This window comes from Blastomyces gilchristii (genome assembly GCF_000003855.2).
Source record: "Blastomyces gilchristii SLH14081 genomic scaffold supercont1.14, whole genome shotgun sequence".
NCBI classification, from domain to species: Eukaryota; Fungi; Ascomycota; class Eurotiomycetes; order Onygenales; family Ajellomycetaceae; genus Blastomyces; species Blastomyces gilchristii.
The window spans coordinates 330,528-357,051 of NW_003101669.1; the positions used below are offsets into that span (position 1 = coordinate 330,528).

At 46.4% G+C, this 26,524-nt stretch overlaps 9 protein-coding genes across 9 annotated transcripts; 5 read left to right on the forward strand and 4 right to left on the reverse strand.

Moving 5' to 3' along the window:
* Positions 1–46: 46 nt before the first annotated feature.
* BDBG_06522 (VPS15 protein kinase) lies at positions 47–5,583 on the reverse strand. Its single transcript, XM_002623037.2, has 3 exons — positions 5,139–5,583; positions 4,962–5,082; positions 47–4,905 (listed from the first exon to the last, which is right to left on the reverse strand). The coding sequence occupies exons 1-3, from the start codon at positions 5,350–5,352 to the stop codon at positions 354–356; spliced, it is 4,887 nt and encodes a 1,628-aa protein (XP_002623083.1). The 5' UTR covers positions 5,353–5,583; the 3' UTR covers positions 47–353.
* Positions 4,528–10,094, forward strand: BDBG_17405 (uncharacterized protein). The gene is made up of 18 exons (XM_002623038.2): positions 4,528–4,859; positions 5,123–5,329; positions 5,415–5,948; positions 6,012–6,149; positions 6,210–6,770; positions 6,843–7,123; positions 7,320–7,407; positions 7,472–7,514; positions 7,590–7,610; positions 7,680–7,728; positions 7,826–7,910; positions 8,008–8,026; positions 8,122–8,136; positions 8,249–8,277; positions 8,564–8,639; positions 8,697–8,731; positions 8,824–8,887; positions 8,981–10,094. The coding sequence occupies exons 3-18, from the start codon at positions 5,839–5,841 to the stop codon at positions 9,419–9,421; spliced, it is 2,055 nt and encodes a 684-aa protein (XP_002623084.2). The 5' UTR covers positions 4,528–4,859; positions 5,123–5,329; positions 5,415–5,838; the 3' UTR covers positions 9,422–10,094.
* Positions 10,095–10,656: 562 nt separating this feature from the next.
* Positions 10,657–11,999, forward strand: BDBG_06525 (uncharacterized protein; the record flags this gene model as incomplete). Its single annotated transcript, XM_002623040.1, has 3 exons — positions 10,657–11,574; positions 11,638–11,711; positions 11,777–11,999. 3 exons carry the CDS (start codon positions 10,657–10,659, stop codon positions 11,997–11,999), a joined length of 1,215 nt encoding a protein of 404 aa, XP_002623086.1.
* Positions 12,000–14,326: 2,327 nt separating this feature from the next.
* Positions 14,327–15,124, reverse strand: BDBG_06526 (uncharacterized protein; the record flags this gene model as incomplete). The annotated part of the gene is made up of 3 exons (XM_002623041.2): positions 14,327–14,757; positions 14,877–14,915; positions 15,022–15,124. 3 exons carry the CDS (start codon positions 15,122–15,124, stop codon positions 14,444–14,446), a joined length of 456 nt encoding a protein of 151 aa, XP_002623087.1. The 3' UTR covers positions 14,327–14,443.
* A 1,292-nt stretch (positions 15,125–16,416) lies between these two features.
* BDBG_06527 (isopentenyl-diphosphate delta-isomerase) lies at positions 16,417–18,497 on the forward strand. Its single transcript, XM_002623042.2, has 3 exons — positions 16,417–17,254; positions 17,413–17,751; positions 17,835–18,497. The coding sequence occupies exons 1-3, from the start codon at positions 17,020–17,022 to the stop codon at positions 18,071–18,073; spliced, it is 813 nt and encodes a 270-aa protein (XP_002623088.1). The 5' UTR covers positions 16,417–17,019; the 3' UTR covers positions 18,074–18,497.
* On the reverse strand, positions 17,459–19,683 carry BDBG_06528 (uncharacterized protein). The gene is made up of 2 exons (XM_002623043.2): positions 19,273–19,683; positions 17,459–19,197 (listed from the first exon to the last, which is right to left on the reverse strand). The coding sequence occupies exons 1-2, from the start codon at positions 19,365–19,367 to the stop codon at positions 18,771–18,773; spliced, it is 522 nt and encodes a 173-aa protein (XP_002623089.1). The 5' UTR covers positions 19,368–19,683; the 3' UTR covers positions 17,459–18,770.
* A 290-nt stretch (positions 19,684–19,973) lies between these two features.
* BDBG_06529 (MATE efflux family protein subfamily) lies at positions 19,974–23,615 on the forward strand. Its single transcript, XM_002623044.2, has 3 exons — positions 19,974–20,171; positions 20,250–21,403; positions 21,490–23,615. The coding sequence occupies exons 2-3, from the start codon at positions 20,315–20,317 to the stop codon at positions 22,294–22,296; spliced, it is 1,896 nt and encodes a 631-aa protein (XP_002623090.1). The 5' UTR covers positions 19,974–20,171; positions 20,250–20,314; the 3' UTR covers positions 22,297–23,615.
* BDBG_06530 (DnaJ like subfamily C member 8) lies at positions 22,984–23,755 on the reverse strand (the record flags this gene model as incomplete). The annotated part of the gene is made up of 3 exons (XM_002623045.1): positions 22,984–23,515; positions 23,576–23,619; positions 23,693–23,755. 3 exons carry the CDS (start codon positions 23,753–23,755, stop codon positions 22,984–22,986), a joined length of 639 nt encoding a protein of 212 aa, XP_002623091.1.
* An 83-nt stretch (positions 23,756–23,838) lies between these two features.
* BDBG_06531 (ATP-dependent RNA helicase DBP4) lies at positions 23,839–26,510 on the forward strand. The gene has a single exon (XM_002623046.2). It carries the CDS (start codon positions 24,004–24,006, stop codon positions 26,434–26,436), a length of 2,433 nt encoding a protein of 810 aa, XP_002623092.1. The 5' UTR covers positions 23,839–24,003; the 3' UTR covers positions 26,437–26,510.
* Positions 26,511–26,524: the final 14 nt, after the last annotated feature.

Consider the following 26,524-nt stretch of genomic DNA (forward strand, 5'->3'; position numbering starts at 1 on the left):
TGTACTGTACATATCTGGGAGATTTTGCAACGTGACATCATTTGCTCCTGATCTCTGTCCCGACTGCTGATGCTAGATCGACCCGAATACGGGGTTAATAACTGTCTCTCAGAACCGGGAAGCTTATGTATCTACGCAATTGATTTTGGTGTTTGTGATGCCAATGGATTGAGGTTTGCAAATTCTTGCTAAAGAAGTGGTTAGATATCCAACTAGGCACATAGTCTCCGGCAAGTTCTGGGTATAGATTTTTAAAAAGTAACTGGCATAGTAACATATTTATGATAAGTACAAAGTAGTAGTAGAAAGCTTGCTTTCAAAACTAAACACCCAATACTTAACCTCGAAAATTTTTATTGAAATACGTATACCATCCCCCCGCGATCGACACTGACAGTCATCCCATACGGGGATTCTAGGAGCGCAACGTCAAGAATGGAGTCAAGATGACTTTTCAAAAGTTGTTGCTGTTGTAGGCTGATTACTGTGCTTCTGGGAGGACGGCTGGCTGCGGTAGGTCCGGTAGCCGAGCCCTTGTCTCCACGCTTCTTTGTAGAACCTCGCCCCTTGCCGCTGCCATTAGGAGAAGCCCCGGTAGTAGGCACCCACTCAGTGGTGACGGTTAATGAAGGGGTAGGGTGTGTTACGTCGTATCGTGGTTTCTGCGCGATTCCGTCAGGCACCACCTCCAAGCCACTGATTATCATCGAGGCATCCGGGTGGGTGACATCCCAGAAGCGGACTTTCCGATCCGATCCACCAGATATTAAGAATCCGCATTTTGACCCTTCCTGGCTATTCTCAGGCACATCAAGTCCAACCGCGATGGCCCGGATGCCACTCCGGTCACTGCTACTGGATGAAGAGAGGCCAGTCCCGTTTCTGACACTCGGCTCAACACCAGCAGACGACTGAGGTTTGCCCGCAAAGCGCCCCAGCATACCTTCGGGTCGGTCTTCGTCAACACGCCATGGCTCATAGTTCTTCCAGCTAGTGTCTGCTGCTAGGTTGATGTTTTTCCGTGTGCTGGGGTTTCGCCCGTCGTCGCCCTCATTAGATGCATCAGTGGGCGCCGAAGACGTGCAGTATACCTCTCTGCATTGAACTTTATCAATATCCCATACCATAATTTCGGAGCCGTTGTTGCTGCCTCCTACTACGCATATCCATCTTCCTCGCCCTTTAAGTGGATGTATTAGCAACCGATGAATAGGGGTTCCACCGGGAAGGCCCCATGATTTCACTCGTATGCGGAACCGAAGATCCCATAAGTCAAGGATACCATGCGATGTGCCAAGAAGGAGCCAGTTGTGCTTCCTGTCCAAACAAAATGTTGTGGGAGTTCCGTGATGAATAGCATTTTCCAGCGTGTATATTACACTCATCGTTTTTAGGTCTAAGGCGTAAACTCGAGATTTGTTTGTAGCAATCAGAAGCATGGAATGGGCCTCAGATCGATAATGTTCCATCCAAATGGCGTATTCACCCAAGCTATTTGGCAGATAGGAAAGGTTATATTCGCGGACAACTTGTGGTTTCCCGTATCGGGGGGCATCGTTAATATTGCGATAATCGATCCTAACCGCATGAATACTCCCGTCCGTCGCCGCACTGACAAAGGTATGAGTGTTTTCGATGAAGGTAACGCATTTCACTTTTGCACCACTATCGTGACGGTGGGTTTGTCGGGAGCGTGGGGTTACATTTTTTTCCAATCTCGTGGTATCCCATACTTTAAGCGTGCCATCATCCGACGCCGTGACGAAAAATGCATGGTCAGGGGCTACGACAACGCGGTTTATAGGCCCGCTATGTTCACCGAACATTGCAACCAAGTTTCCTTGGGGCCTCCAGGGCTTCTCTGGCGTCTGAAAGCTTGACTTCTTGATAGGATGATGAGTGGTGACCGGAGAAACGGTTGGCCCAAAGTCATATAAATCAATCGGATAGTTCTCAGCAAATACTGCATCTAGAAGTTTTAGGATCGTGGGGTCGTTGCCACGATAAGTGTGGTTTGCGCGATAATGTCGTGGTGCTTCCGCTGGAAGTTTTGAGTCCTGCACCATGGAAAGCGGTGATGGGCGGCGGCGTTGGTCCCTTTGAACTGGGGCGTCTACTTTTCCGAAGGCGTTCGTCGATGTGGTGGAAGTTTCGGCATATGCTTTTGCGGTTTCAGTACGGTTGAGAAGGTTTATGGCTGAAGGCCGGCGATGGACTCCGCCACCAGGAAGCGTTGCAGAAAGGTTGTCGGAATCCTTACGCCTCAACGAACGATCACGGGTTGATGCATCTTCTGGTCGGGTTCGATGACTATCATCCCTACGTTCTACATCTGATGGAGACCCTGAAGAATCCTGTGATCCAACTGCACGGGTCGGCGACGACGATTCAGGCGAAGCAGGGTCCCGGGTCACTCGTGGCACAGCATGAGAGATTCCACTTTCTATCCGCCCACCGTCAACTGGTGGCAGATTTGTGCGGCGGGACCCGGGCACAGTATCAATTGTCGTCGAGGCATCAAGGAGCGCATCAGCAATTGTATGAACTTTCCTCTCGCCAGCTGGCGCTTTCAACTTGCTGAGTGATGATCGTCGTTGCTCTACATTTTGTTTTTTATCAAAAAAGACCGTTTGCGGAGTGACACCGTGCTGGCTTAAGGATACAATATTTGACAAGGGTGCAGTTGAGCTGGTATCCCCTTCTTTAGGTCGTCTGGTGGCAACTCGCCATATGTACTCTTTGAGAGCTAGTAATTTGAACTCATCCTCCTGGGCCATTCCGATATTTTTTATGCGAGAGAGCCACTGCTCGTCTTCGTCATTTTTTGTGATCGTGTTCGATGAGTAATTGCTGCCACGCTGCCGAATCTTCCCGAAGCTCGACGTAGGTGGACCACCCAGATCAAACACTCCGTCACGCGCAGCGTATTTCCAAAAGACACCTTTCTCGGCTTTAGTTGCCCATATCACTAACATATCATATACACTTTTGGAAAGTGGTTTTTTCAGAGCGTCCAACAGTTGGGCTTCCGAGATGTCCGTTGTGTTAGTTTTGAGAAAGGGACGAACGAGAGGTGTTATGATAGAATACGTATCGGCCGGGGACAGGAATGTGGTTGAAGCAACAACAAAATGGATGGCCGCCTCGCGTATCCATATGCTAGGGTGGATGAAAAATCGTACGGCGATATGGAGGAGGTCCCACGTGGTTGCTCGCTGGAAAAGCCCCAGTTTGGCCATACGAGCAAGAGAGCGAAGAACTCTCTCGACAACAAACTCTTCTGGATCAGTCATAGATTGGACCATGAGAGGCAAAATGAACTCTTCCAAACTTGTACTTCCTACATATGTGGCGACTCCAACCACTGCTTCAAAGAAAGCACACTTGAGTATCCAATCTTTATCATTCAAATAAGTATTAAGGTGGCTGAGAATCACCTCATTTGCCTTTGGGTTGCCGAAGAAGACGCAAAGACTGGCGACTGATCCGAGGAAGGCACGACGAACAGAAACATCACTGTCCGTAAGTAAAGATTTTGTATGTGATTCGAAGAAGTCGAGAAGATCAATTCGAGCCACGTCATAGAGATTATGGTAAGACACATCTTCTGTCCAACCTACTTCTGTGCTTTCAGGAACGAGCGACCCCAGCCGTATATCTGAGCGCAAGGCCTGAACCATATCCAGCACGTGAAGCGAGGATTGCGCAAGAGACGCAATGCAGGAGGCATACGCTGCCCGGACAATTGGGCTAGGATTTGAATTGGGACCTGGGATAAATGGCTGTAAGCGGGGAAATATATACTCCGGGAAGATGTAAGCATTGACTGGTGAAACGACCCGGACCATAGCGAGAAGCTGGGTTAAGGTTCGAATGGCAGCTACTTTGACCACATCTGAGCGATCGGTAAGTAGAAACATCACAAAGGGCAAAATCCTATCAAGCTTCGCTTCATCGGGAACCCTTTCAGCGAAAGCCAGCAGGATATCGCAAGCTTTTACTCTAGCAGAAGCCTTTGCGGTATTTCGGAGGCTCGAAACAACAAGTGTAAGAAATATTAGTGTTCCATCATCAGTATCAGACTGAGGCTTTGAGGGTTGGTTGCCATAGTTCGGTAAATCGAGCTGAAGGGGGAAAATAGGGTAGTTAAGCGTTGGAAGAGTGAGATTTGATCCATCAATAGCAGGTTTAGCATTAACGCCAAGGAAATAGGATATCTTGTCAAAATCCAAATAGGTTTTATTAATTCGTTCATCAGCCTCTCGTAGATCACCAGGCCTAAGCTCAGGCCGGGCACGACCAGACGAAGGATCAGTAATGTGTCCCATGTATTGGTGAAGGAAACTGTAAAAATATTCAGGAAATGCTCTGTGGCGCCAGAAGTTGAGGCATTCCTCAGCCGAGTACCTGGATTCTGGGTCGACACGGATCATGTGAACGACCAGATCTCTTACGTCGGGATCTTCAATCTTTGACAGGTGGCTCTGTTCCGGATCGTATTCCCCTTTCCGGTACTTATAAAGTTGACTGAGCGTGAAAATCGGGGACTCAAGAAATAACTCAGCGATCACACAACCAGCGCTAAATATGTCCATTGCCCAGTTTACGCCTCTACCATCAGGTTCTTCACCAGCCATGAGAAACCGTTCGGGAGCCAAGTAGCATGTCCGCCGGCCGGAAGTATCGAAATAGAATGAAAAATCGGCTGGATTATCTTCTGGAAGAAATGTTGGTTTAAACGACGACGAGAAATCTGATAAGTATAGCCAGTTCCAGGATGTCACCAACAAATTTTCGGTTTTTATATCGCCATGGTAAATGTCATGAGAATGGCAATCCCGGAGGGCAGAAAGTAACTGGTAAGCTATCCATTTTTTCTCGATATCCTCGAGGAAGGGGCGAGTGCTGCATAGAGTTAAACCGGGAGCATATGATTCAAAAGAATGAGGGACAAATCGTACCTCATACGATCATAGAGCGAACTGTGGATATATTGACGGACTAGGTAGCCGCCAGTCCCAGTCTCAAGTATCCGCTGATACCCAAGGGCATTGGGGATATCTTCTAGTATATCTCGTTCGCCTATGGGAACATGGTTAGATCGCACTAACAAATATAATAGAAGGATTAAAACATACGGAGAATGGCCTTGACATATGGATCTAGTTCCATGCTCGGATACGGCTTCATTATCACTTTAACAAAAACGAGGCCATTTCTGTGCCTAGCGCGTATGCTCTTCATGAACCTTGCAGTGCCTAAGGACTTTTCGTACACAAGGTCCGCGAGCTCTGGCACATCGATGCCCGCAGAGCCAGCGGAAAGCGTGGTAAGGGAATAGCCCTGCCCCATGATGTCTTTTGGAGCTCAACTGCTATATGACCGTGTGTCGCAAACTGATGTCATGGTGCTAGCTATCCTTGACTTGGTGAATCCCGATTGCAAAGACTTGTTCATATCAGGGCTCCTTGCTGATCCTTTCAGGATTGTTTAACACGGCGTTTCAACGCCTAGACTGTGGCAACAACTTGTCATGACGCACTGGTGTGTCGTCTGCTTCAAGCCAGCGACGTTAGGCGATGGATGGTTTTGCCGTTTGTATGATGTTCTTGCTCCAGGCCCCATGATGTGATTAGCTAAGCAGATGAATCACATGATGTTTAAGTTGAACCTTGTTTTGCAGCCGCTACTGTGGCGACCTCCCTAAGATCACATGCCTCACTATGGAGTACTCTGTCATACTGGAGACTAGCTAGATTTTCAGGGTTAAACTTTTATGAGATTCATTCGGGTGTGTTACCGCGTCCGCGTTATTGTCTATCAAGACATAGCGAAACAATGCCGGGCCCAAGGATTTTGTCAATAACCCCACCGACTGACGATGAATTTGCGATGCCATATATTTCCGAAAATGAACCTGTGGGGTCAATTATCCGGAAGCTCTCGAAGTAGGTGACAACTCCCAAAATTTTGATATTGGAAGATGTATGAGTATGCTAATAGTATTTAAGGTATATTATTCAAGCAATTCCAGATACACCATACAGTTTTGACCAGATGCGGGCAACCACAGCTGGATACCCTTTAAAAGGGCTAGCAACATCTTTGTCGGACAATGTGCACAACCCTTCTCTCATATCAGCTTTAATGTACGTACACCGTCACGAATTCGTTTAGTCAATAGGATTGCACTAACAGATAGACTGCAGGATTTTAAAATGGCAGTTTTGCAACCAGGAGGATGATTATTGGGGTCTTAACGAGAGTCGAGGATATGCCTGTGAATTTGTTGCCTGGCAGTTCTTAACATATCTTTCCCCTAGAGATACCATTGAATACCTGCTCGATGAACTTTCAGAGACATGTATTCAGCCAACGTCTGAGAATGATCCCGAAAGTTATGCTGAAGGGTCATTCAGCAAGCCTCAAATAGGTTCAAGTCAAAATGACTATGAACGTCGACCGCTTTTACTCCACGCTTCACCTCTTTCGCGACTTTTGGGATATGGGACAACTAGAAACACCAAGTATTCACAACGAAGCGAGGATATCACTGGCACGAACTCTTCAGAAGAAGGGTTCGAATCTGACGTATATGACATGTTTTGCGGTCTTAACGCCTTGGAAATTGCAGCAATCGCAAACGCAAAGAAGCTTTTATCACAAACTATCGTCCAGAAAGTGGTCAACGGCGTGTGGACTGGAGCAATAGTATTATGGGATTCTTTGAGTGTCCATTCGAAGAAAAAACCACAGTTGTTCCACAAAAGGTATAGTAGTAGTTACTTCAAGCAGAACTCAATTCAAACTAAACTTATCGTCTGACAATTTGAGTGCGCCAGAATGACTGATCCCTACTGCCGATTGCAAGTTCCACTTTATCGCAAAGCATTCGAGGCTGTGTTTTTCTTGTCCTTTTTAACTTTATACTATGCTGTTCTGATGGCCAGGAACCCTCTGCGAATCAGCCCCATCGAAATATTGCTGTACATTTGGATTGCAGCATTTGCATATGACGAAATTAGCGGCCTATCAGATACTGGGATGATGTTCTATCAAATGAACTTCTGGAGTCTATGGGACCTAGGGATCATTGGGACAGGTTTTGCATTTCTTATTGCTAGTGAGTTTACCAGCCACAATCCTGTTTAGCCCGATGGATTGATTTTCCCGAAGGTTTTGGGCACCGTTGCGGCGTTGCCTTATGAAACCTCGTTGTGGCGTAGTAATATATGATGTAAAAATTAGTAGTCGTGTTTGGCATGACTGAGGTTGATCAGGAAAGGCCAGGCCACATGTGCTAACGGAGATTTCCGAAGGAATAATCGGTTTGAGTCAAGGAAGTGCATATGTCACGGACATATCCTTCGATATCCTATCGTTAGAAGCATTGTTTTTAGTTCCAAGGCAAGTGTAATATTTCATTTGAATGCACCGCCACATACCGCCTGAATCTGACAGAGAACAACAGGGTCTGCTCTCTGATGAGCTTGAATTCCTACTTCGGTAGCCTGGTTGGTGACTCCTCCGCCACGCAAGTTTGTGCCACAAATGCATATACGCTGTTACTGATTACTGGTTATGCATAGATACCCGTACTCAAGGAGATGGTACATAATTTTCAACACGTAACTATCAATTAGGTCATATCCGGTGCTAATGCCATGAGCGGGGCTTAGACAAAAGCCTTCCTAAAGTTTCTGCCCGTGGTCGTGATCCTGTATATTGGTATGGACATCATTCCGTCATTCTAGACCTATTTCGTCTAGAATGGGGCGGAAATCCCCAGTCAAGGCGGCAAATAACAAGCTAATACAATATCCAGGCTTTCTCACCACTTTCACGATGTTAGCACGGGATCGATTGACCCTGCGGCAAATGTCGTGGATTTTAGTCAAGGCCTTCTTTGGGTAAGCCTGCTAAATATTTCCTAAACCTGACGAGTTGGTGGGGCTTGCTATGGCAATCCTAATGGAAAATCATATTAAATGTGGCATGATTGAATAGGTTGAACTCGCTCGGATTCGTAAGTTCGATCATACAACCCGTTCTCTGCACGTCTTTGCCAAGCCTCGACTACTACATGCAGAACAGCAAGTGGCTGAAATGATTGGATATTAGGACATCGCTCAAGATGTAAGGTCCATGCACTCCGCGGTTGTTGCAGCAGCCTGAATTGAAATGACAGGGATATTCCCAATATCGATTGGCTGTCGCGTTTAGATGATTTTGGCGCTAATTTTACTAGATTTCGCCCCTTTTCGGCTATCCTCTTATGTAAGCCGTCTTTTCAATTCATCACGCATCTAGACCGGATCACGTTCCATGTCAAGTTGCATTCCATTCCCTACCCTACCCTTCAGCAGCACCAACATTAGTCCTGGCAGTTTCGTTCTTCCTCTGCGGTGCTATGTTGGCCTATCAGTTTCTTCTTTGTCATATCAATTCATCATTTTCCCCATATTTGCGGCTGCACCTTTCCTTAACCAACCTGTACAGGGATAGCGCCTCGTCGGGGATTTCCGTTTGTGGGTGATTTTCTAACTCGCAAACTTGCATCTAGGTTGGTATTCGTCTGCATGACGAACATTCTCTTGATATCTTCAGTTACTAGTTTAATGAGCTTGAGCCTAACGGAAGTACGTGAATCTCTCTTTGGCTGGACCCATGTAGATCGAACTCGCTAACCTATACAGATTATGGCCCATGCTCGAGAGGAGTATCTCTTCCAGCAAGTTGCCCTACATGATCCATTATTGCCTCACTGCGCACCGCCCCCTTCCCACCCTACACAACTCTTCTACTAACATTAATCCTACCTAGACTTTCCGTTTATGTCCTTGACAGTGTTAACTCCCGGCGTCTGACTTACTTTCTGCCCCCACTTGTCAGTAATAAATTGACAATACCCTTGTATTAACTGCCGATATGTGTGGCAGTAACTAAGGCTTATTTACTAACTGATATTCTTCATTGCAAGAACCTGATACCATTGCTCTGCATTCGCCCTCTCCGGCTATTCTTACCTGGTGAATCGATCCGCCGGGTCCGTATAGTCCTGTTGAAGGTAACTCATTCACCATTTGTGGGCATTATTCTTGCGTATGAGAGTAGTAGACGCTATGTTACTCGACAGAACCATTCACCAATGGCAACCTCGTCATCTCGTCCCCCTCCCGTAAGTCAAGTGAGGGTCCCGGTTCACAAACTGTCGCTCCGTCATCGTCGAGGCTTTTCCAGGCCTGTGCCTTTGCCGGGGAGAGATATAGTGGCCCCGGTGCCCCACCGTGGCCCAAGTGGAGTAGACCCAGGGCCGACCGCGGACCCAGTTCACCTGGCAGATGTGGTCCAAACTGTGGATGGCCTTCGCAGACAGGTCGAACAGTTAGCTGCAACAATTTCTTCCAACAAGAATCATTGAAACTCCAGTTTTTTACGCCAGTGCACTATGCAGTTTCTGGCCAAATTATCCGTTCAGAGACGCAGGAGGGTATGTACTGTATTTTCAATGTTGTTGGTAGGTAAGGTACGTCGGCTGGTATTTTGTATGAAAGTGCACCTTTGTGGCTGTTGGTTCCGGAATTTTCCACGCACATCTGATCCACTCGATTTCATAGCACATTGGCAAATTTATCCGCTTGTACACGCCTCGCGCTTCGCCCCTCCCCCAGTAGATCACCCGCAAATACCCCACCTACTATTTTACGCTCTTGCTAAAAATGACCACACGCAAAAAGCGCAGCATACTCTGTTTAGGCAGGATGTGTAGGGGATCATTGACGCCCGAACCGATGCAACCAGAACTACACATGTACCTGTTTTGTTCGTTTAAACCTCCCGTTTTTGCTCAGTTCTCTTAGTGCCCAGGCTTGCACCCAACTAAACCGTTGCAAGTGCTCGGACTTGTATGACCAGATGCATGCGCAACCACTCTGTCGGGTTTGTCTATACCAATTTGGGCTCCACCATCGCTCTTCGAACGCTCTATGGGGCCGCTTCATGTGAATGGAGGGTACAGTGCATTTCTGGAGCTGTGGCAGGACATTTTTCTTTTCTTTTCTTTTCTTTTCTTTTTTTTTTTTTTTTGTTATTTTTACTTTTTTTTTCGTTTTATGCAGGATTATCCTCACCCCTCCCCCGACTTCGATCGTGCACTCTCCCTCCACATGCACTTGGTACCTAACCATAATCTTGATGCAACGACCGCGTCTATCTGGCCTCTGGATTCGATGCCCTGGCCTAGTTTTTCTTTTTTTTCCTTTTCCGTTTCCTTTCCCAAATTCTGCCTTGCTCTCATTCTGTGGTTGGTATTTTTCACGTTTCTGGTTCCGCTCGGTATGGAATTTACTCAACCGTTCTTCAATCCAATTTTCGACACACTCGAACCCTGCAATACACCATGGCCTTTCATTCCAGTAGCGGCATGTACATGTATAAGAATGGTTTTCGGGTCCAACAACATTATTTATGAGGCTTGTTGATCGCCAACCCATTTTCTGGAATATATACCCCATTGCCCCTCTCCAATTCTTATTTAACTTATTCACGCCTGATTATCAATATACTGTTTACTCTTTCTGCGATAGTCCTTCAACTGATATCGTATACATTGTACTCAAGATCATCTGTGGTGATTGAGTTTTGTTGATCTCAGTTATGGACCTGGCCTCTAGGTCTCCTGCGAGACTCTCCCCACAATTCTGTTCCACTACTGGGCAAGCTATGGTCGTGAATGCCTCCTCCCCATATCCTACTCCCCCCCAAAGCCGCGCACATACTGAAATCCTCCCGGCACACTCACCTGTTGCTACTGGACTTGGTATTTTCGGTACCACACATGTATCAATGTGTTCGCCCTCCCAATCGCTTCTCCAATCATCCCAAGCGTGGCAACGGGGATGCGGCCCAAACAACGCCTTCTCTCCTATGGGAGTGATGTCGGGCCTAACTTCATTCGAAGAGAGTCATTTAGTTCTACAAGGCGCCCCCCAGCATTCGGGCGTTTCGATGGTTTATTCTAGTCCGACACACCGCGAGATGGCTAGTAATTCTATGATCCAGCGATATGCGACCTCTTACAATAACGACTTTCACTATCAACTAGTCCCCACTACGACGCAAGAACGACACTCCGCTATAAATCAACAACGGCAGAGACAGGTTGATTGCTCGATGCCTCAAGACTTGGATCAAAATAATAGTGTTCTCCTTTTCGACCTAGATAATAACGTGGAGAATCAAAGCGTGGAGAATAATAACACTGAAAGACCAGCGATAAATAACAGGATTCCTCGAGCCCCTCTACGGTCATCGCGCTCACATGCGGCAGCGTCTCAAGACGACCAAGTAAAGGTTCAATCGGGTGGTATCAGGAAACAGTCGAGGAGGAAGACTAATGGACCCGAAGGGAAGTTTATGTGTGAGAAATGCGGACGGCATTTCACCAGGAACTCGAATTGCAAATCCCATATGAAAACCCATGATCCGAATCGCAAATTGCCTTTTAAATGCACTGATCCTGAGTGCACCAAAAAATTCGGCCGGAAAACTGACCTCACTAGACATGTGGATAGTGTACGTGTTTCCTAACTAACCGAGCTTCTAGTGTTTACCTATAAAATTGACATCTGTTTCCAGGTGCATAAGAAACTACGGCAATATGGCTGTGATCAATGTGGCCACCGTTTCGCACGACAGGACACTTTGCGAAGGTTGGTTAACTTGTGCTCAAAAATTTAAATCGTTCGTCCTCCAGCACTAACAGGCAACGAAATAGGCATCGCGAAGATGGATGCAGAAGACAGAATCGTCAAGCCCAACGTGCACTCAAAAATCCTCCCACAGTACCTGAGCCGGTTCAATCATATCAAACGTCATCCATCCTATATCCCGACCAAACAAATACGTATTCTGAGGCCGACGACCAGCAAAATCTGCATGAGTCATTTATTTCTCCATACCTCGATAATACTGCGAATGAATTCCAGCAATACCTATGAAAACACGCACAAACTTCCCGGTTTTTCCTTCCTTCCTTCCTTCCTTCCTTCCTTCCTTCTTTCTTTCTTTCTTTCTTTCTTTCTCTCTCTGCGTTTTTGCGAAGAATAAACCATTTAATTCACCAATTGTCCCTTGGAAACCCCCATTTGACATGCATCCAACCAAGAAAGCGCCCACAGATATGATTTTCGCATGGCTTAGTGAGTACCATGGACAGCCACTTCGGTTGTTAATGCTTGCTTTTTTTGGTTTCCTCATTACATTTTTACGGTCCTCATGGCTTTACGGTACATGGTATATTTATTCGACATATCTCTGAGTGCATATTTGGACCCTAATTCTTTGACCTTGCTCATCGGAGCATTCCTCAGCGGCTACTGCAGGAACACATATATCGCGGCCTCCAAAAACTTCTTTGATAAAAATAGCTGGGTCTTTCCTTTGTTTGACATGCCCTCTCCTTACTCCCACATGACTTATGTTTCCATGTACCAATCCCTCCACCATTTATGTTCTTTTTTGCTTCTGTGCTTTACATATGTTTATCAGGAGAAGATGATAAAAATGTGTCATTCCATGGATGACATTAGTGAAGTGACATTTTAATAGACCGAGGACACTGGGGCGGCATTTTGCTTCTTTGTAACTATTCATTTTGCTGACATCCATCTCGCACTTTCATTTCTCTACTTTGGTTGCCTTCTTTTCAGTCATTTTATTTTATTTTATTTTATTTTCCCTTTTGAATAAATTTAAATGTCACACGCGGTGCAAGGTTAGTTGTTCATCCTTTTTGTACCTTGCATTTTGTTCCTTAGCCACATTTTGTTTGCATTGCCTTGCTCTTCTCATCTCTGTTCATGTTTAGTTACTCTTTTGTCTGTCCAGCGCTCCATCTGTCTCTAGAATGTGGTTTGCTGTCTATGCAAATCTTTTTTGGTCCATGCTGGCCATGGAAATGAGAATCACTCTTCATCGTTGTTTTTCTTGAAATTGTACCAACTTTCTAATAGATCGCGTACTTCCCTCTAATCCGCACGGCTTAAAGTTCCAGGCATCCCTGTGCATTGCTAGTCAACAACTTTAAATAAAAAGGGGGCGGGGAACTTCTCGCCGCCATTGATTGCAGAGGGCCAACCCCAATGCGCGCCACAATATAGATGAGTTTTTACAGCATATGTCATGTTCAATATCCACAAGCGAAAAGCAAGGAAAACTCCAGCAAGATATTCAAACATTAGTCTGCGTGACTAAAAAGAACGCGACCATCTTGGGGTCCGAATGCCAAGTAAGATATCTTTGTATTTTTTATTTTTTATTTTTATTTTTATTTTTTTTATATTCTTTTTATATAAAATAGAGTAGCAAAATAAGGGGGGGGGCCGAGCCTTGTCAGGTTAATACGGATCGGATTCGAATCTAGATACCGATGGATATGCAAAATAGACCATGTTTCATGTGTTGATCTCATACTGTTTCTATGAAAACTTTCATTTCAAGCCAATCGATTTTTACGGCCGGGAGATCTGCGTTTCTAAGCGGGGCCTGATCGGTCATTTTGTTCGGCCATCGCTCAACGATGGGTTCAAATGTTTAAACCATCAAGGCCATTCTGCGGCCAGCCATAACCCACAATCGGCCCCCAACCAACTTCAGAAGAACGGGAGTTGAAGAAAAGGGGGGGAGATCAATAGATTGAATGTTGGGGGCCGAAAAGTATTGACAGTTACAATAAGGATTGTTGTTGTAGCTAACAGGCACATCAACTTGGGGGCCAAAACCTGGACGACTAACTTCCAAAAAAAAAAAATAAAAAAAAAAAATAAAAAATAATTAAAGTTAAAAGAAAAAGAAAAGAAAACCTATCGTATTACTAGTGGTCAATATTCCACGTCTCAGACACCAATTATTTCTTTGAAGAACAAAGGGGAACCGGGATGCATAGAAGTACCCATCCACGGTCACTAGCCAATATATCCAAAGAGGCTATATTTTTCTCAGGTGGTGTTAACCATGGGCTTATGAAATGAAGTATGTTTATATTTACTTACATGTGTAACCAACTGCCAGTGTGAGCGATGTAAGGGGTTTGTTGCTATTTTTGTTGGATCAAGGGAGTTTCACCCGCAGACAATTCGCATATCTAGCCATCTAATGCCGAAGAACTCAAGCGTTCAAACTCGTGACTCCTGCTCCTTACATTCCACAGGCACACTTGACTGCCAGAATCCATTCCATCATTGGCTTCGCTGTCAGGTTCATGCCAACAGAACAAGACGGGACCTGCATAAATGTCATATGATTGATGCAAGTGTTCGACAGAAATAGGTGCGGACCACCTGGTCAGGGCTAAGTGCTTGCACGAATGAGATAGGGAATCGAATTAATCATGGGCAGTAGACAATATATGCAATGTATAGAAGGAAAATAAGGATGCGCACCATCACGTTGAGTGGAACACCAAAAAGAACAATATGTCCCATTTTGAGGGCTTCGAAAATGCTTGATTATCGATTCCATGCATGAGAACACCGAGGTTCCCGTCAAATTGCATTTTCCACGAAAGAGTGGCTGGTAATGGCTGGTAAGGATTCGCAGCAGAGACAAGTGACCCGGCATGACCATTATGCACATTGAAGATCGCTCTGTTGGGGGAGTACATCTCATAGATGAATGAGTATGCGTTCTTCAAGTCACCTGGCATATCGACTGAGGACCTTACATTTCCTGGGGGACTCCCGTCTTCCTTCGACGGTTCTTCTCACAATGACGTGGGTGGGGCATTATTGATGTGCCCAAGCTAAATAGATGTGCTTAATCCATTAGTAGTAAATATCAAAAAAACATAAAGAATAGATTGTTGCAAATTAGATTACCATCTTCGATCAGAAACTCTAGGTCGTCCTTAATCGGTTCTATTTTTTTTTTTTTTTTTTTTTTTTTTTTTTTTAATGCATGTCGATATTTAGGTCTTGACTGAAAGGACCAAAAACTGTGAGAACCTAGGTTTTCACCACATACCCAGATGCGCTTCATGACTAGGGTTGAGCCGGCCCGAATCGAGACCTAGAGCCTCATTGTTCGAATATCGTTCTTTGATTGTTCCATGCATGCGACATGTCATTCGTGTGTATGTAGAAAACTCCTGTATTAGGATTTGAAAGAGGCTAGCGAGCTGGAAGTAAAGGCAAAGGTTTCATATTTGCAAGCACCTCAACCTGGAAGAACTGAGACCTTCCATTGCATTTCTACAATGCCTAGAAACACCCAACATGCATTGTTATTTTAGGTGTTCAGAGCGATTTGGTAGCCCAGTTCGAGGAAAGACCCGCGCGGTTCCTGCATGATCACGATATGCAAGGAGCCAAAGAATCTCGATTACACCATATTCGGTCTGGTTTGCAAAAGGAAAAAAGGGTGCCCACTGCCATGGAGTGTGAAATATTTCTTCCAACTATCGTGTGCGACAGATAGAATGGGTAGTTTGCTCTAGAATGTCGATCATGGATTATGGCCGTTGGAAAGTCGAGCAAATATGCCTCACGTTTAGGTTATCATGGTAAATTTCTTTGTTAAGAATACCAGGGTCCCGGTATGAGTTGTTGGCAATATGGCTTCGGTGGGCTCCTATCATTATCTTTCACTCTGCTCCCATTTACCCCTTTTTATCTCTAATAGAACACTGCTTCTCTGCGTGAGCTGTATTCCAAGCGGGTGAGCGCACCCTGGGGGCACGCTGTGTAGCACCAACCGCGCTTCCCTTTGGATATGTCTCACTGACCCAGCTAGCACCTGGATGGCCAATGGAGTTCAACTGACTTAACCACTGACCAGCATTTCGCTGATACATGAACAACAAAAGAATCGTCATTATTTGGACACCAATCCCTCCTCTGCCGTATGGGGAGGGTAATGGCCAGCAGACAAGTCCAGTCCACAACCAAGGCCAAATCAACGAGGCCTGCCATTCGTTGGAACCGCGTACCCGTCACACCAATCGGCCGTAAGAACTTACCCTGAAAACCATTTGGTGGGTGGTTTTGAGGTGAATGACTTTTTGCGATTTCGATGCTTTGATGTTGAAAACCCCCAATCTACCCAAAGTTTTTATCAGCAAAGTTAATGGACAGCCAATAGGTTGATTGTTTTCAACCTTCCCTATGTGAAAACGAATGGTGTGGTTCGTCCTGGGTGGGTTCCCCCGCTAGGCAAATAAGAGAATAGAGGGGAAAACACAAATAGCAAAGTCAAGGCTTGCATGACTAGCCATTGGCGTAGGCTAGGGAGTCGGATGGGAGGGGCATTCAGAGGTCGACAGACAGTCGTGATACTCTGATGTTGAGGAGCCACAGAAATGGCCTGTTTGGGACATAACAGTACGCAAGACACGACCCGGGACCAGGATGTAATACCTCCATCCGAATTGCCCTTTGGGATAATAGCCTTTGATAAAACTCAATTCCTTTATGAATGGCCCTCCATTTCCACTGGCAATCAGGGATATTTCAATAGCCCCCAGGGTTGATAGATCCCGGAAGTCTGACGGCAAGTATCACGAAGACTCTGGGTAAGTTGTGATCTAACGACCGATGATTTAAAAGGACGGAACCGATTGCTGAGGAGGTGTTACGAGAGCTGAGCTTGAACATGTATATCCATGTTTTTGGTGTTTGGCGGTGATCGTGATGAACTTGATAAACAGTGAAATCTCGGCGGTATCTTTGCGATGTGATTGGTCTTGGCCCGTTGGAGGGGAAAACACCGAAGTCAGTCAGTTGGCGACACAACTTTCTCGGAGTTGCACGAGTTGACATTGACATATTTAACATCCTCAATTCTCATCGAATCCACCCCTACGCTGCTCTATATAACTCCTGATCAAACCCGTCGAGAGAGATTTCTCAACGTAGTCTTGAATTCATTTCCCAAGTGCTTGATTCACTTAGGAAATAAATAACTAGTCCATCAAGCTCCCCTGTTTCCCCCTTGAACTTTTTACCCCGATACCTGCACGCGATCATGTCAAGCACCACGACAACGACGGCCGCTACGGCCATAACTGCGGAAAATGTCACTACTCTCTTCCCGGATGTCGATCCCAGCCTTGCGCGGACCACTGCCCAAACACAGAACTCTGCGCGTGATGGTGGTGAGCTGGAGGGGTACGATGAGGAGCAGATTCGTCTGATGGATGAAGTGTGCATTGTGCTAGATGAGAATGACAAGCCTATTGGGAGTGCTAGCAAGAAGACATGTCTGTGATTCCTCTCATGATATTGCTTGCCTTGTGCAACCCTATATTTGGAACTTCCGCTAGACCACTTGCTGTCCGCTGTTCTGTCACATTTTTGTTTCGTATCCAAGTGATGTGAGCTGACTCTTTTGAAACTTTTTGTTTTTTGAATATCTTAGGCCATTTGATGACCAACATTGACCGCGGCCTTCTTCACCGCGCGTTCTCCGTCTTCCTCTTCGATTCTCAGAAGAGACTGTTACTCCAACAGCGTGCATCGGAGAAAATCACCTTCCCCGACATGTGGACGAATACCTGCTGCTCACACCCACTTGGCATTCCCGGCGAAACAGGAGTAGAGTTCGAGGATGCTGTGCAAGGGGTTCGCCGGGCTGCTCAGAGAAAGCTGAATCACGAGCTAGGCATCAAGGCGGAGCAAGTTCCTCTCGAGAAGTTCGATTTTCTGACCAGGATACACTACAAGGCTCCCAGCGATGGCAAGTGGGCAGAACATGAAAGTAAGAAAAATAATATCTCTGTTTACCTTAATTGTTCATTTTGCATGATTGCAATGCTAATAGCGTACAACTTCCACGAACAGTCGATTACATCCTTTTCATCCACGCGGATGTCGACCTAGACGTGAGCCCCAACGAAGTCCGCGATACCAAGTATGTTACGGCAGATGAACTCAAGCAGATGTTCAAGGACTCGGAATTGAAATTCACCCCCTGGTTCAAGCTCATCTGCGACTCTATGCTCTTCAATTGGTGGGAGAAGTTCGGCACCGAAGAGTTCGAGAAGTTCAAAGGAGACAGGACCCTTCACCGCATGCTTTAAATTCATTCACGATAAGCAAAAATATTCCTTAAGAAATTACCATACCCTTTATTGTCAATACTGCTTCCGTGGCTATATATATTGAGAGAAGAAAATTGATTTGGAGCGAGCTGCTGCTCACGGGGAATTGTCCAAATTAATGACTGTGGGCGCCAACGTGTCCTCAAACCATTGCAGGCTGAACAGCTTAGATAGGTAGTCGTTTATCGGTATTCATTTCGGGCATAATAATAATTATAATTGATGGATTTTATTGTGATGCCTGGGCATTATACCTATTCCTGTGTTCCTCAGAAAATAGTTGCAACAGTCCAGAACACATATCCCCCACGTTTTTGGTAGTACGCACCCCATCATCAATCGAGTAACTGTAATTCCTGACCAGATCGTATTTTATAATTCCTCGTTGGTAGGGCGTAACCGCGTACCAGATGTCTGTGCACAAATCCCACGTAAATTCCACCCCTCATGGAAAATTAATAGCTGTCACACATTAGATATATGGCCGATATAGACAAGAACAGGGAACCGAGCTTGATCAACCCCGAAGTAAACACAGAAAACTAGACGCCTGTGGTATCCAGATCCCAGAAATAAATGATGGCATAAAACAGCACACTTCCCGAGCTATAGCAAAACATGGCTAGTATTCACACAAGTCCAACCTTAGCTAGATCGCATCCATGCAGAAAACCCACTACAAGCTTGCCGGAGAGCCCGTGCTTAAAAGTACGATACACGTCCCAATGATCGATATGGCAACAATTGTGAAAACTACCTGCGTTTTCCAGCCACTCTGCACCAGCGCCGCATGCCGACTATATTTGGCCATCGTCCGTATATAAGTCGCAAACCCGCTGCACAGGCAGACGAACGATAGCACCCAAAAGATGATACCCAGCGGGAGTGCCATGCGTAGCTCTAGCTCCGTCGGCTTGTACCGCAGGTGGAAGGACATTATGATTGCGCAGGCAACGACGGAGAGGTACATGGACAGCCGCAGCCATGAGAGGAACGTTCGCTCGTTGGCGCAGTGATCACGGGCGTCTGATGCATTATTATCGAAGAGGAGGGGGCCGAAGAAGGGTTTGGAGAGAAATATTGGGCCTTGTGCGATGAGGTCGCTGTGTGCTCCTTGGTTAAATGATCTGATGCGGCCCTGGATTCAATGGAGAGGGGAGTTGGGAATAAGCGCTTACGCTGTGACGTGCACTGGATTTCGTTTCAGTGCGTTGGGTACGATATTAGTTCTTGAAGGGGCATCTTCGAGTTCCGGGGTGTTACCGCGGGGCATCGTAGAGAGAGTAACAACACTGGAGTGTGCTTTTTAGGATCCAGAAAGGGAGAGAGATCGCGAAAACTACCATTTCACATCAGAATCCACGCTGATAACGTCTGCCGTCGATGTGGTTATGAGGTGGCGGAGTTTTCAGGCTACGGAATTTAACCGCCCTTTCGGCACGGGGACCAAGTGCAGCTACATCCCATACATATTGCACCGGATGAAATATTAATATCTTCAACAACTACAATGTAAGAGTATATGATAATGGGTAATTTTTACATGTTGAACAGCTCTGTAAAATATGAAGCCTCTAATATTGGTAAATGAGTAATATTGTAAGAGGTACAACAGTGTATTAATGAGACCGTTTTTGTATAAATTACGCATGCAATGTGGAAATCTAGCGTCTCGTGGATGTATATCAAATACACGGTACAGATTTCTCGCGCTTAACCCAAAGAAGTTATAGTGGGGCACAGGCGGACTGAAAATAAAGTTTTCGAGCTCGGGCCATATGTCACACCGGCATGTCAGCTTCTGATTGGCCAGGCAGCCGGGGCTGCGCTCTTCGGCTCCCCGATGGCCGGCGGCTCTTGCTGGTGGCTGGTGAGTAAGCGACGATGGGCATTGTGGATAACGGGGGGGATGGGGAGTCATTCAACTGTTATTCTTATTCTTTCGCGACGGCTTGTCTCTCTTTTTCCAATTTTGCGGCTACTAAGGGAGCGGCTTAATAGTAAGGTCTTGGTTTCTGAGCAACTACGGATATACTTCTCTTTTAAGCTTTTTATCGAACCCAGTGTTTTGCAGGTTGTGCGTTGATTCTTCATCTAGGCGCCGGCGAAAGTATGCCTTTATACATGTGTTTGCTAACAATTATTAAAATTACAGAATATACTTGTATATATAGAAAACAAAGAGACCTCCTGTTATCGTCTTGACCACCCCTCATTTTCATGGATATACCAACCGATCCAGCAAATGTTAACTCCGCTAGCAATAATGGAGACCACGACCAAATAGACAGAGGTTTATCCGAAGCCCGCTCAATTCCCTCTGCGACCAGCCCTGCGAATTCTCACTCCTTGGCTGAATCTTATAGAAGGCCTAGCTTCTTCACAGCCGGCCCACGGGGAACTGTCGTTCCACATCCTCAGGACCAGGACCATGAAGCGCTGGCGGATTGGGAACGGGAGCAGGTATTAGAAGAAGAACGGAATCTATTGGCAGATAATAATGTCATTCCCACGGAACGTCGACAAGGGAAACTAGCCGGGGGACGGAGCCAGATCGCTGGCCTACTCTCCAAAATGCTGAAGGAATCTGAGACAATTCCCAGGGCGGAAGATGAAGAATCCGCACAACCGCTTGAACCTTCATTTAGCCCCGGCTCCTCTGCTACTGAGACTACAGCCCTTTTGGCACCATCTAGCTCTCTAGGTGACCATGTTAACGCTGCTGATGTTGGGAGAAAGTGGGAGGAAGCCGTTGAGGCCGGACAAATCCATACAACATGGAGTCGGGAAGCTCAAGTCTTATCGAAATACACAGCCCCATTGATGATCACGTTCCTGCTTCAATACTCGTTGACGGTAGCCAGTATCTTCACAGTTGGACATATTGGAAAAGTAGAGCTGGGAGCCGTATCCCTCGCCAGCATGACTGCCAACATTACCGGCTTTTCCATATATCAGGGCCTTGCAACAAGTTTGGATACTCTATGCGCTCAGGCTTATGGTTCGGGGAAAAAACACCTCGTTGGATTGCACATGCAGAGGATGGTTTACTTTCTTTGGGTGATGACCATCCCCATTGGCTTTGTATGGTATTTCGCCGATAGGATTTTGATGGTCATTGTTCCGGAGAAGGAGGTTGCAGTTCTTGCAGGACTGTACCTGAAGGTTGTCCTGTTGGGTGCCCCAGGTTATGCATGCTTCGAAAGCGGGAAACGTTTTGTTCAGGCGCAAGGACTGTTTTCCGCAGGGCTCGCTGTCCTGCTAATATGTGCTCCGCTAAATGCGTTTTTGAATTGGCTTTTCGTTTGGGTATGTTCCTTCCCACCCCCAAATCGTCCACTGTTTCACATTATGGTTGTACAAAAACGTTCCTACATCCTAACATGTTATATTAGAAACTTGGCTTTGGTTTCGTAGGTGCACCCATGGCTGTTGCCATAAGTGATAATCTCCTCCCTGTCCTCCTCTTCTTGTACGTTTATTTCATCGCGGGTAAAGAGTGTTGGAATGGCTTTACAAAGAGGGGATTAGAGAACTGGGGTCCCATGGTCCGCCTCGCGCTTCCGGGCTTCCTAATGGTTGAAGCTGAGGTCCTCGCTTTCGAACTATTAACACTCGCCTCAAGTTACTTCGGTACCACGGCACTCGCCGCTCAATCTGTCCTCTCCACAATATCGAGTATCTCCTTCCAAATCCCTTTCCCTCTCTCCATTGCACTCAGCACTCGAATTGCCAACTTTATCGGCGCCAGTCTGACTGGCGCGGCTCGCACATCCGCTAAGGTTGGGATGGTGGGCGCCGTTATCATCGGGCTGCTAAATATCACGATCCTCTCGTCGCTACGAAACTATATCCCTAACCTGTTCACCTCTGACGAAGAAGTTGCGGATATGGTCGCCCAGATACTTCCCCTCTGTGCCTCATTCCAGCTCTTCGACGCGCTCGCAACCAACTGCAACGGCATCCTCCGTGGTCTCGGACGCCAGTCCTTCGGTGGGTATGTGCAGCTATTCTGCTACTACGCCGTGGCTATGCCCATCAGTATGGGCACGGCCTTTGGGTTAGGCTGGACTCTCTGGGGCCTGTGGGCTGGTGTTGCTGTTGCATTACTCCTGGTTGCAATTATCGAAGGCGTGTTCCTGACCCGCACGGATTGGGAGATTTCCGTCTCCGATGCTCGGAAGAGGAACGCGATGGGATGATTGATGCCATCCCTATGTTTGTGTTATCCCTGAATTTCGGGATTATCAAAAACCTATCTTCTCGCTCTGTTTACCGGTTTTTGCCACATTTTGGGTTGATATATGCTATTCGAGTTTTTGCTCTGCAGCGCATTTGTCACTTTCTTTCGAAGATGATGATAAGATCATGATCACGAGCCCTATGAAGTTGATGCAGAAATTTATTCTTAGTTTTAGGACACGAAATGTATTCCCCGCTCATTCGTGCAGTGATATGATATCCCTTGGCTTGTTCATGATGTTGAGTTATTATAAAGGTTGATATTTTCCTTCCATATATCCCCGATCAAGCTCTTATTCATGCCATGTATAGACAAGCCAGTATATAGAATTTTCTTAGATATGCATCTTGTCCACTATAGTTGAAGTTGATGAGTGAAGACATCACGCTTTCTTTGGTTTTTTATAAGCGTTTTAGCGGCCATCCGTTGATGCCTTGAAAGGGTAAAAAAAATTCTGTGATTGTATCGATCCTTACATGGGTATTAGAATATGAATAATTCCGTGACAAACTCCGACCACCTGTGAAAGAAAAGCGCCTTCTGAACCAGCTCACGAAAGTTGTCCCCCCCCTAAGAAAAAAGAAAGTACCTCCCACATGTTGAAACCTCTACGAGATCTACTCACACGACATACGATTCGTCAAATTCATCCCAACACCTTCATCTTTTTCTTCTTCTTTCCCTCCCCTTTCTCCGATTTCCCCTTCTGCCAATTCCTCCAGCTCCCAATCCGCTCATCGCGCGATTCTTCCCAAGCCTTCTCGTCTTCCCTCTTCCGTTTCCGCGCCTCTATCTCTTCCTCCTCTTTCCTCTTTTCCCTGCCTTCCTCCTGCATCTGCGCCTTTAACCGTCGTCTCCGCCTCGCCTCTTCCTCAACAAGAACCTCTATAGTCTTCTGACGCCATTCCTTCTTGAATTCTTCAGTCTTTAATTCGGGTGAATCGAGCGTATATTTATGTTCTCTGATTAATAGTCGTCGCGCATCGGCTATGCACTCGTCGAGGTGGGCTCGTGCTTTTTCATCTAACAGCGTTGTCTGGGCTTTTTTTAAGCGGTCAAAGGCGTCGGGCGCTGCGGGGTTTGAGGATTTATCTGGATGTATGAGGAGGGATTTCTTGCGGTATTGCATTTTTATGTCGGAGTCGGGGACGCCAGGCTGGAGGTCGAGAACCGCATAGCTGTTTGTGATTTAGTCATGTCCTAATCGGAAGTGGAATTTTATATAGGATAAAACCTACGCGTCCAGTTGGAAAGCCTTTCTGATGCGATCGATTTCCGCGTCCTATAAGCATTCCGTTAGCTAAATGCGAAGGCTCTGCGAGTCGCAGGAGAGCGAGGGAGTGGATTTTTCATACTTTTGTAAATTCAGACGCCTCTCTCTCGAGGGCGTCGAGTGCTTCCAATTCATCATCAGCCATTTTGAAAGCTCTCTGCAGTTCAGCTAGCCAAGGTGTTTAGAGGTTCCAACAGTAATTCACTCGCCTCGAGCTAGCTTTCTCCATCCCACGTAAAATGCCAAATTGATGACTAAGCTTTCATGGCCAGTCGAGAAAAAGTTTAGCGGCCCGTCGATAAACTTCCGATGCGATAATACAAAATTCTGAGGGTATCTTACAACCCAAAGCCTGACAGGTCAACCAGGCTCCCAAGCAACGACGACGCAGTCATGGCATCCGCACATCATGCGCGGAATAACAAGCATTCCAAACCTCCACGTAACAATGCCAGAAGTCTCAAACGAAAGCGGGACGAGGTTGACCTTGCAACCCTCGCGCAACGAGTTGACGAGCTCGATGTGAAGGCTTCACCCGAAGCATTTTCCGACCTACCTCTGTCAGAACCTACCCTGAACGGCCTATCTGCGTCCCACTTCAAATCCTTGACTGACATCCAGGCCAAGGCGATACCCCATGCTCTCAAAGGACGAGATATTCTAGGCGCTGCGAAGACTGGCAGCGGGAAAACACTTGCGTTTCTCGTTCCGCTCTTGGAGCTGCTATATCGCAAACAATGGACAGAATATGATGGACTGGGAGCGTTGGTGCTGTCACCTACTCGCGAACTGGCGATTCAGATATTTGAAGTGTTAAGGAAAATTGGTCGTCATCATACCTTCTCTGCTGGCCTGGTAATTGGCGGGAAAAGCCTACAGGAGGAACAAGAACGGTTGGGGAGGATGAATATCTTGGTGTGCACACCGGGACGCATGCTACAGCATATGGATCAGACGGCGGCTTTTGATACGAACCATATTCAATTGCTTGTGCTTGATGAGGCGGACCGGATAATGGATATGGGATTCCAGAGTACTGTAGACGCCATCATCGACCATCTACCAAAAGAACGGCAAACGATGCTATTCAGTGCAACGCAGACAAAGAAAGTTTCGGACCTTGCTCGCTTGAGTCTGCGGAATCCTGAATACATATCAGTCCATGAAACAGCCGCCAGCGCAACCCCGGCCAAATTACAACAGAATTACATCGTCACCCCGCTTCCTGAGAAGTTGGATACCCTATGGAGCTTTATACGGAGCAGTTTGAAGTCTAAAATCATGGTGTTTTTCTCGTCAGGGAAACAAGTTCGCTTTGTGTATGAGTCCTTTAGACATATGCAACCTGGCATCTCCCTTCTTCATTTACACGGACGCCAGAAGCAAGGTGCTAGGGTAGACATCACTAAGAAATTTTCTGCGGCTAAGCATGCGTGCCTGTTTTCCACAGATATTGCGGCGAGGGGCTTGGATTTCCCAGCTGTCGACTGGGTTATTCAAGTTGATTGCCCAGAGGATGCAGATACATATATCCACCGAGCGGGTCGAACTGCACGCTATGAACGGAACGGGCGAGCTGTTCTATTTCTAGAGCCCAGCGAGGAGGCAGGAATGCTGAAGCGGTTGGAGCAGAAGAAAATACCCATCGAAAAAATCAATATCCGTTCCAAGAAACAACAGAGCATTAAAAACCAGTTACAGAACATGTGTTTCAAGGATCCAGCATTGAAATACCTCGGACAGAAAGCTTTTATATCTTACGTCAAATCCATTCATGTGCAGAAGGATAAGGAAGTGTTTGTTGTAAAGGGCTTGCCCCTGGAAGCATACGCTGCAAGCTTGGGTCTGCCTGGTGCCCCACGCATCAAGTTTATTAAGGGTGAGGACTCGAAGAAACTGAAGAACGCTCCGAGAGGATTAGCAGCGCTGTCAAGCGGGGATGATACAGATACGGACGGTGAAGGCGCCAAGAAAAAGAAGGAAGAAACTGTCAGAACAAAATATGATCGCATGTTTGAACGACGAAACCAGGACATATTGACCGAGCATTATACGAAATTGATTAATGAGGACGGCACCGCGATTACTGGGGACGCGTCTGATGATTCCAAAGCAGACGCGGATGAAGATAATGACTTCCTCTCTGTGAAGCGGCGGTTTGATGCAGGCGACGACAACCTCGGCGAAGCGTTTGGTAACGACTCCGATACATCGGAACCTAAGATCAGAGCAGTACAATTACCTGGCAGCAAGCCACTTATTATAGATTCGCACCGGCGAGAGAAACTTCTAAAATCGAAAAAGAAGCTTCTCAAATACAAGGGTAAAGGATCGAAATTGGTCTTCGATGAAGATGGGAACCCGCACGAAGTGTATGAAATGGAGGATGAAGATGACTTCAAACAGCGAGGCTCTGCAGACGCGCAACGGGCGAAGTTCCTCGAGCTCGAGGCCGAGAGGACTAGACTTGCAGATATCCGCGACAAAGAAATTGCGAAACAAAAGAAACGAGAGAAAAAAGAGAAAAGAAAAGAAAGGGCGAGAGCCGAGAGAGAAGCAGCAGATGCTGGGGCCGTTGCAGTGCTTGCTCCACCTGATGAAGACTTTGAAAGAGACCACCTTAGCCAGTCTTCCGGCGACGAGCATATCTCCGAGGAGGCCCGTCCGAGTAAGAAGCAAAAGAAATGGTTCCAGGACTCGTCTGGTGATGAGCAAGATAGGAATGGCGGTAGCCGTTCTAAGCGCGGAAAGGCTGAGGCAACCGGCCCTGTTGAGGTTCAAACTTTGGAGGACCTGGAGACTCTTGCTGCGGGACTGCTAGGTTAAATAGTTAATTAAGCGATATGCGTATATGTAAATACCTGTTCATCCAGTTTATTTTATTTTATTTTATTTTATTTGTTCGATATAACTG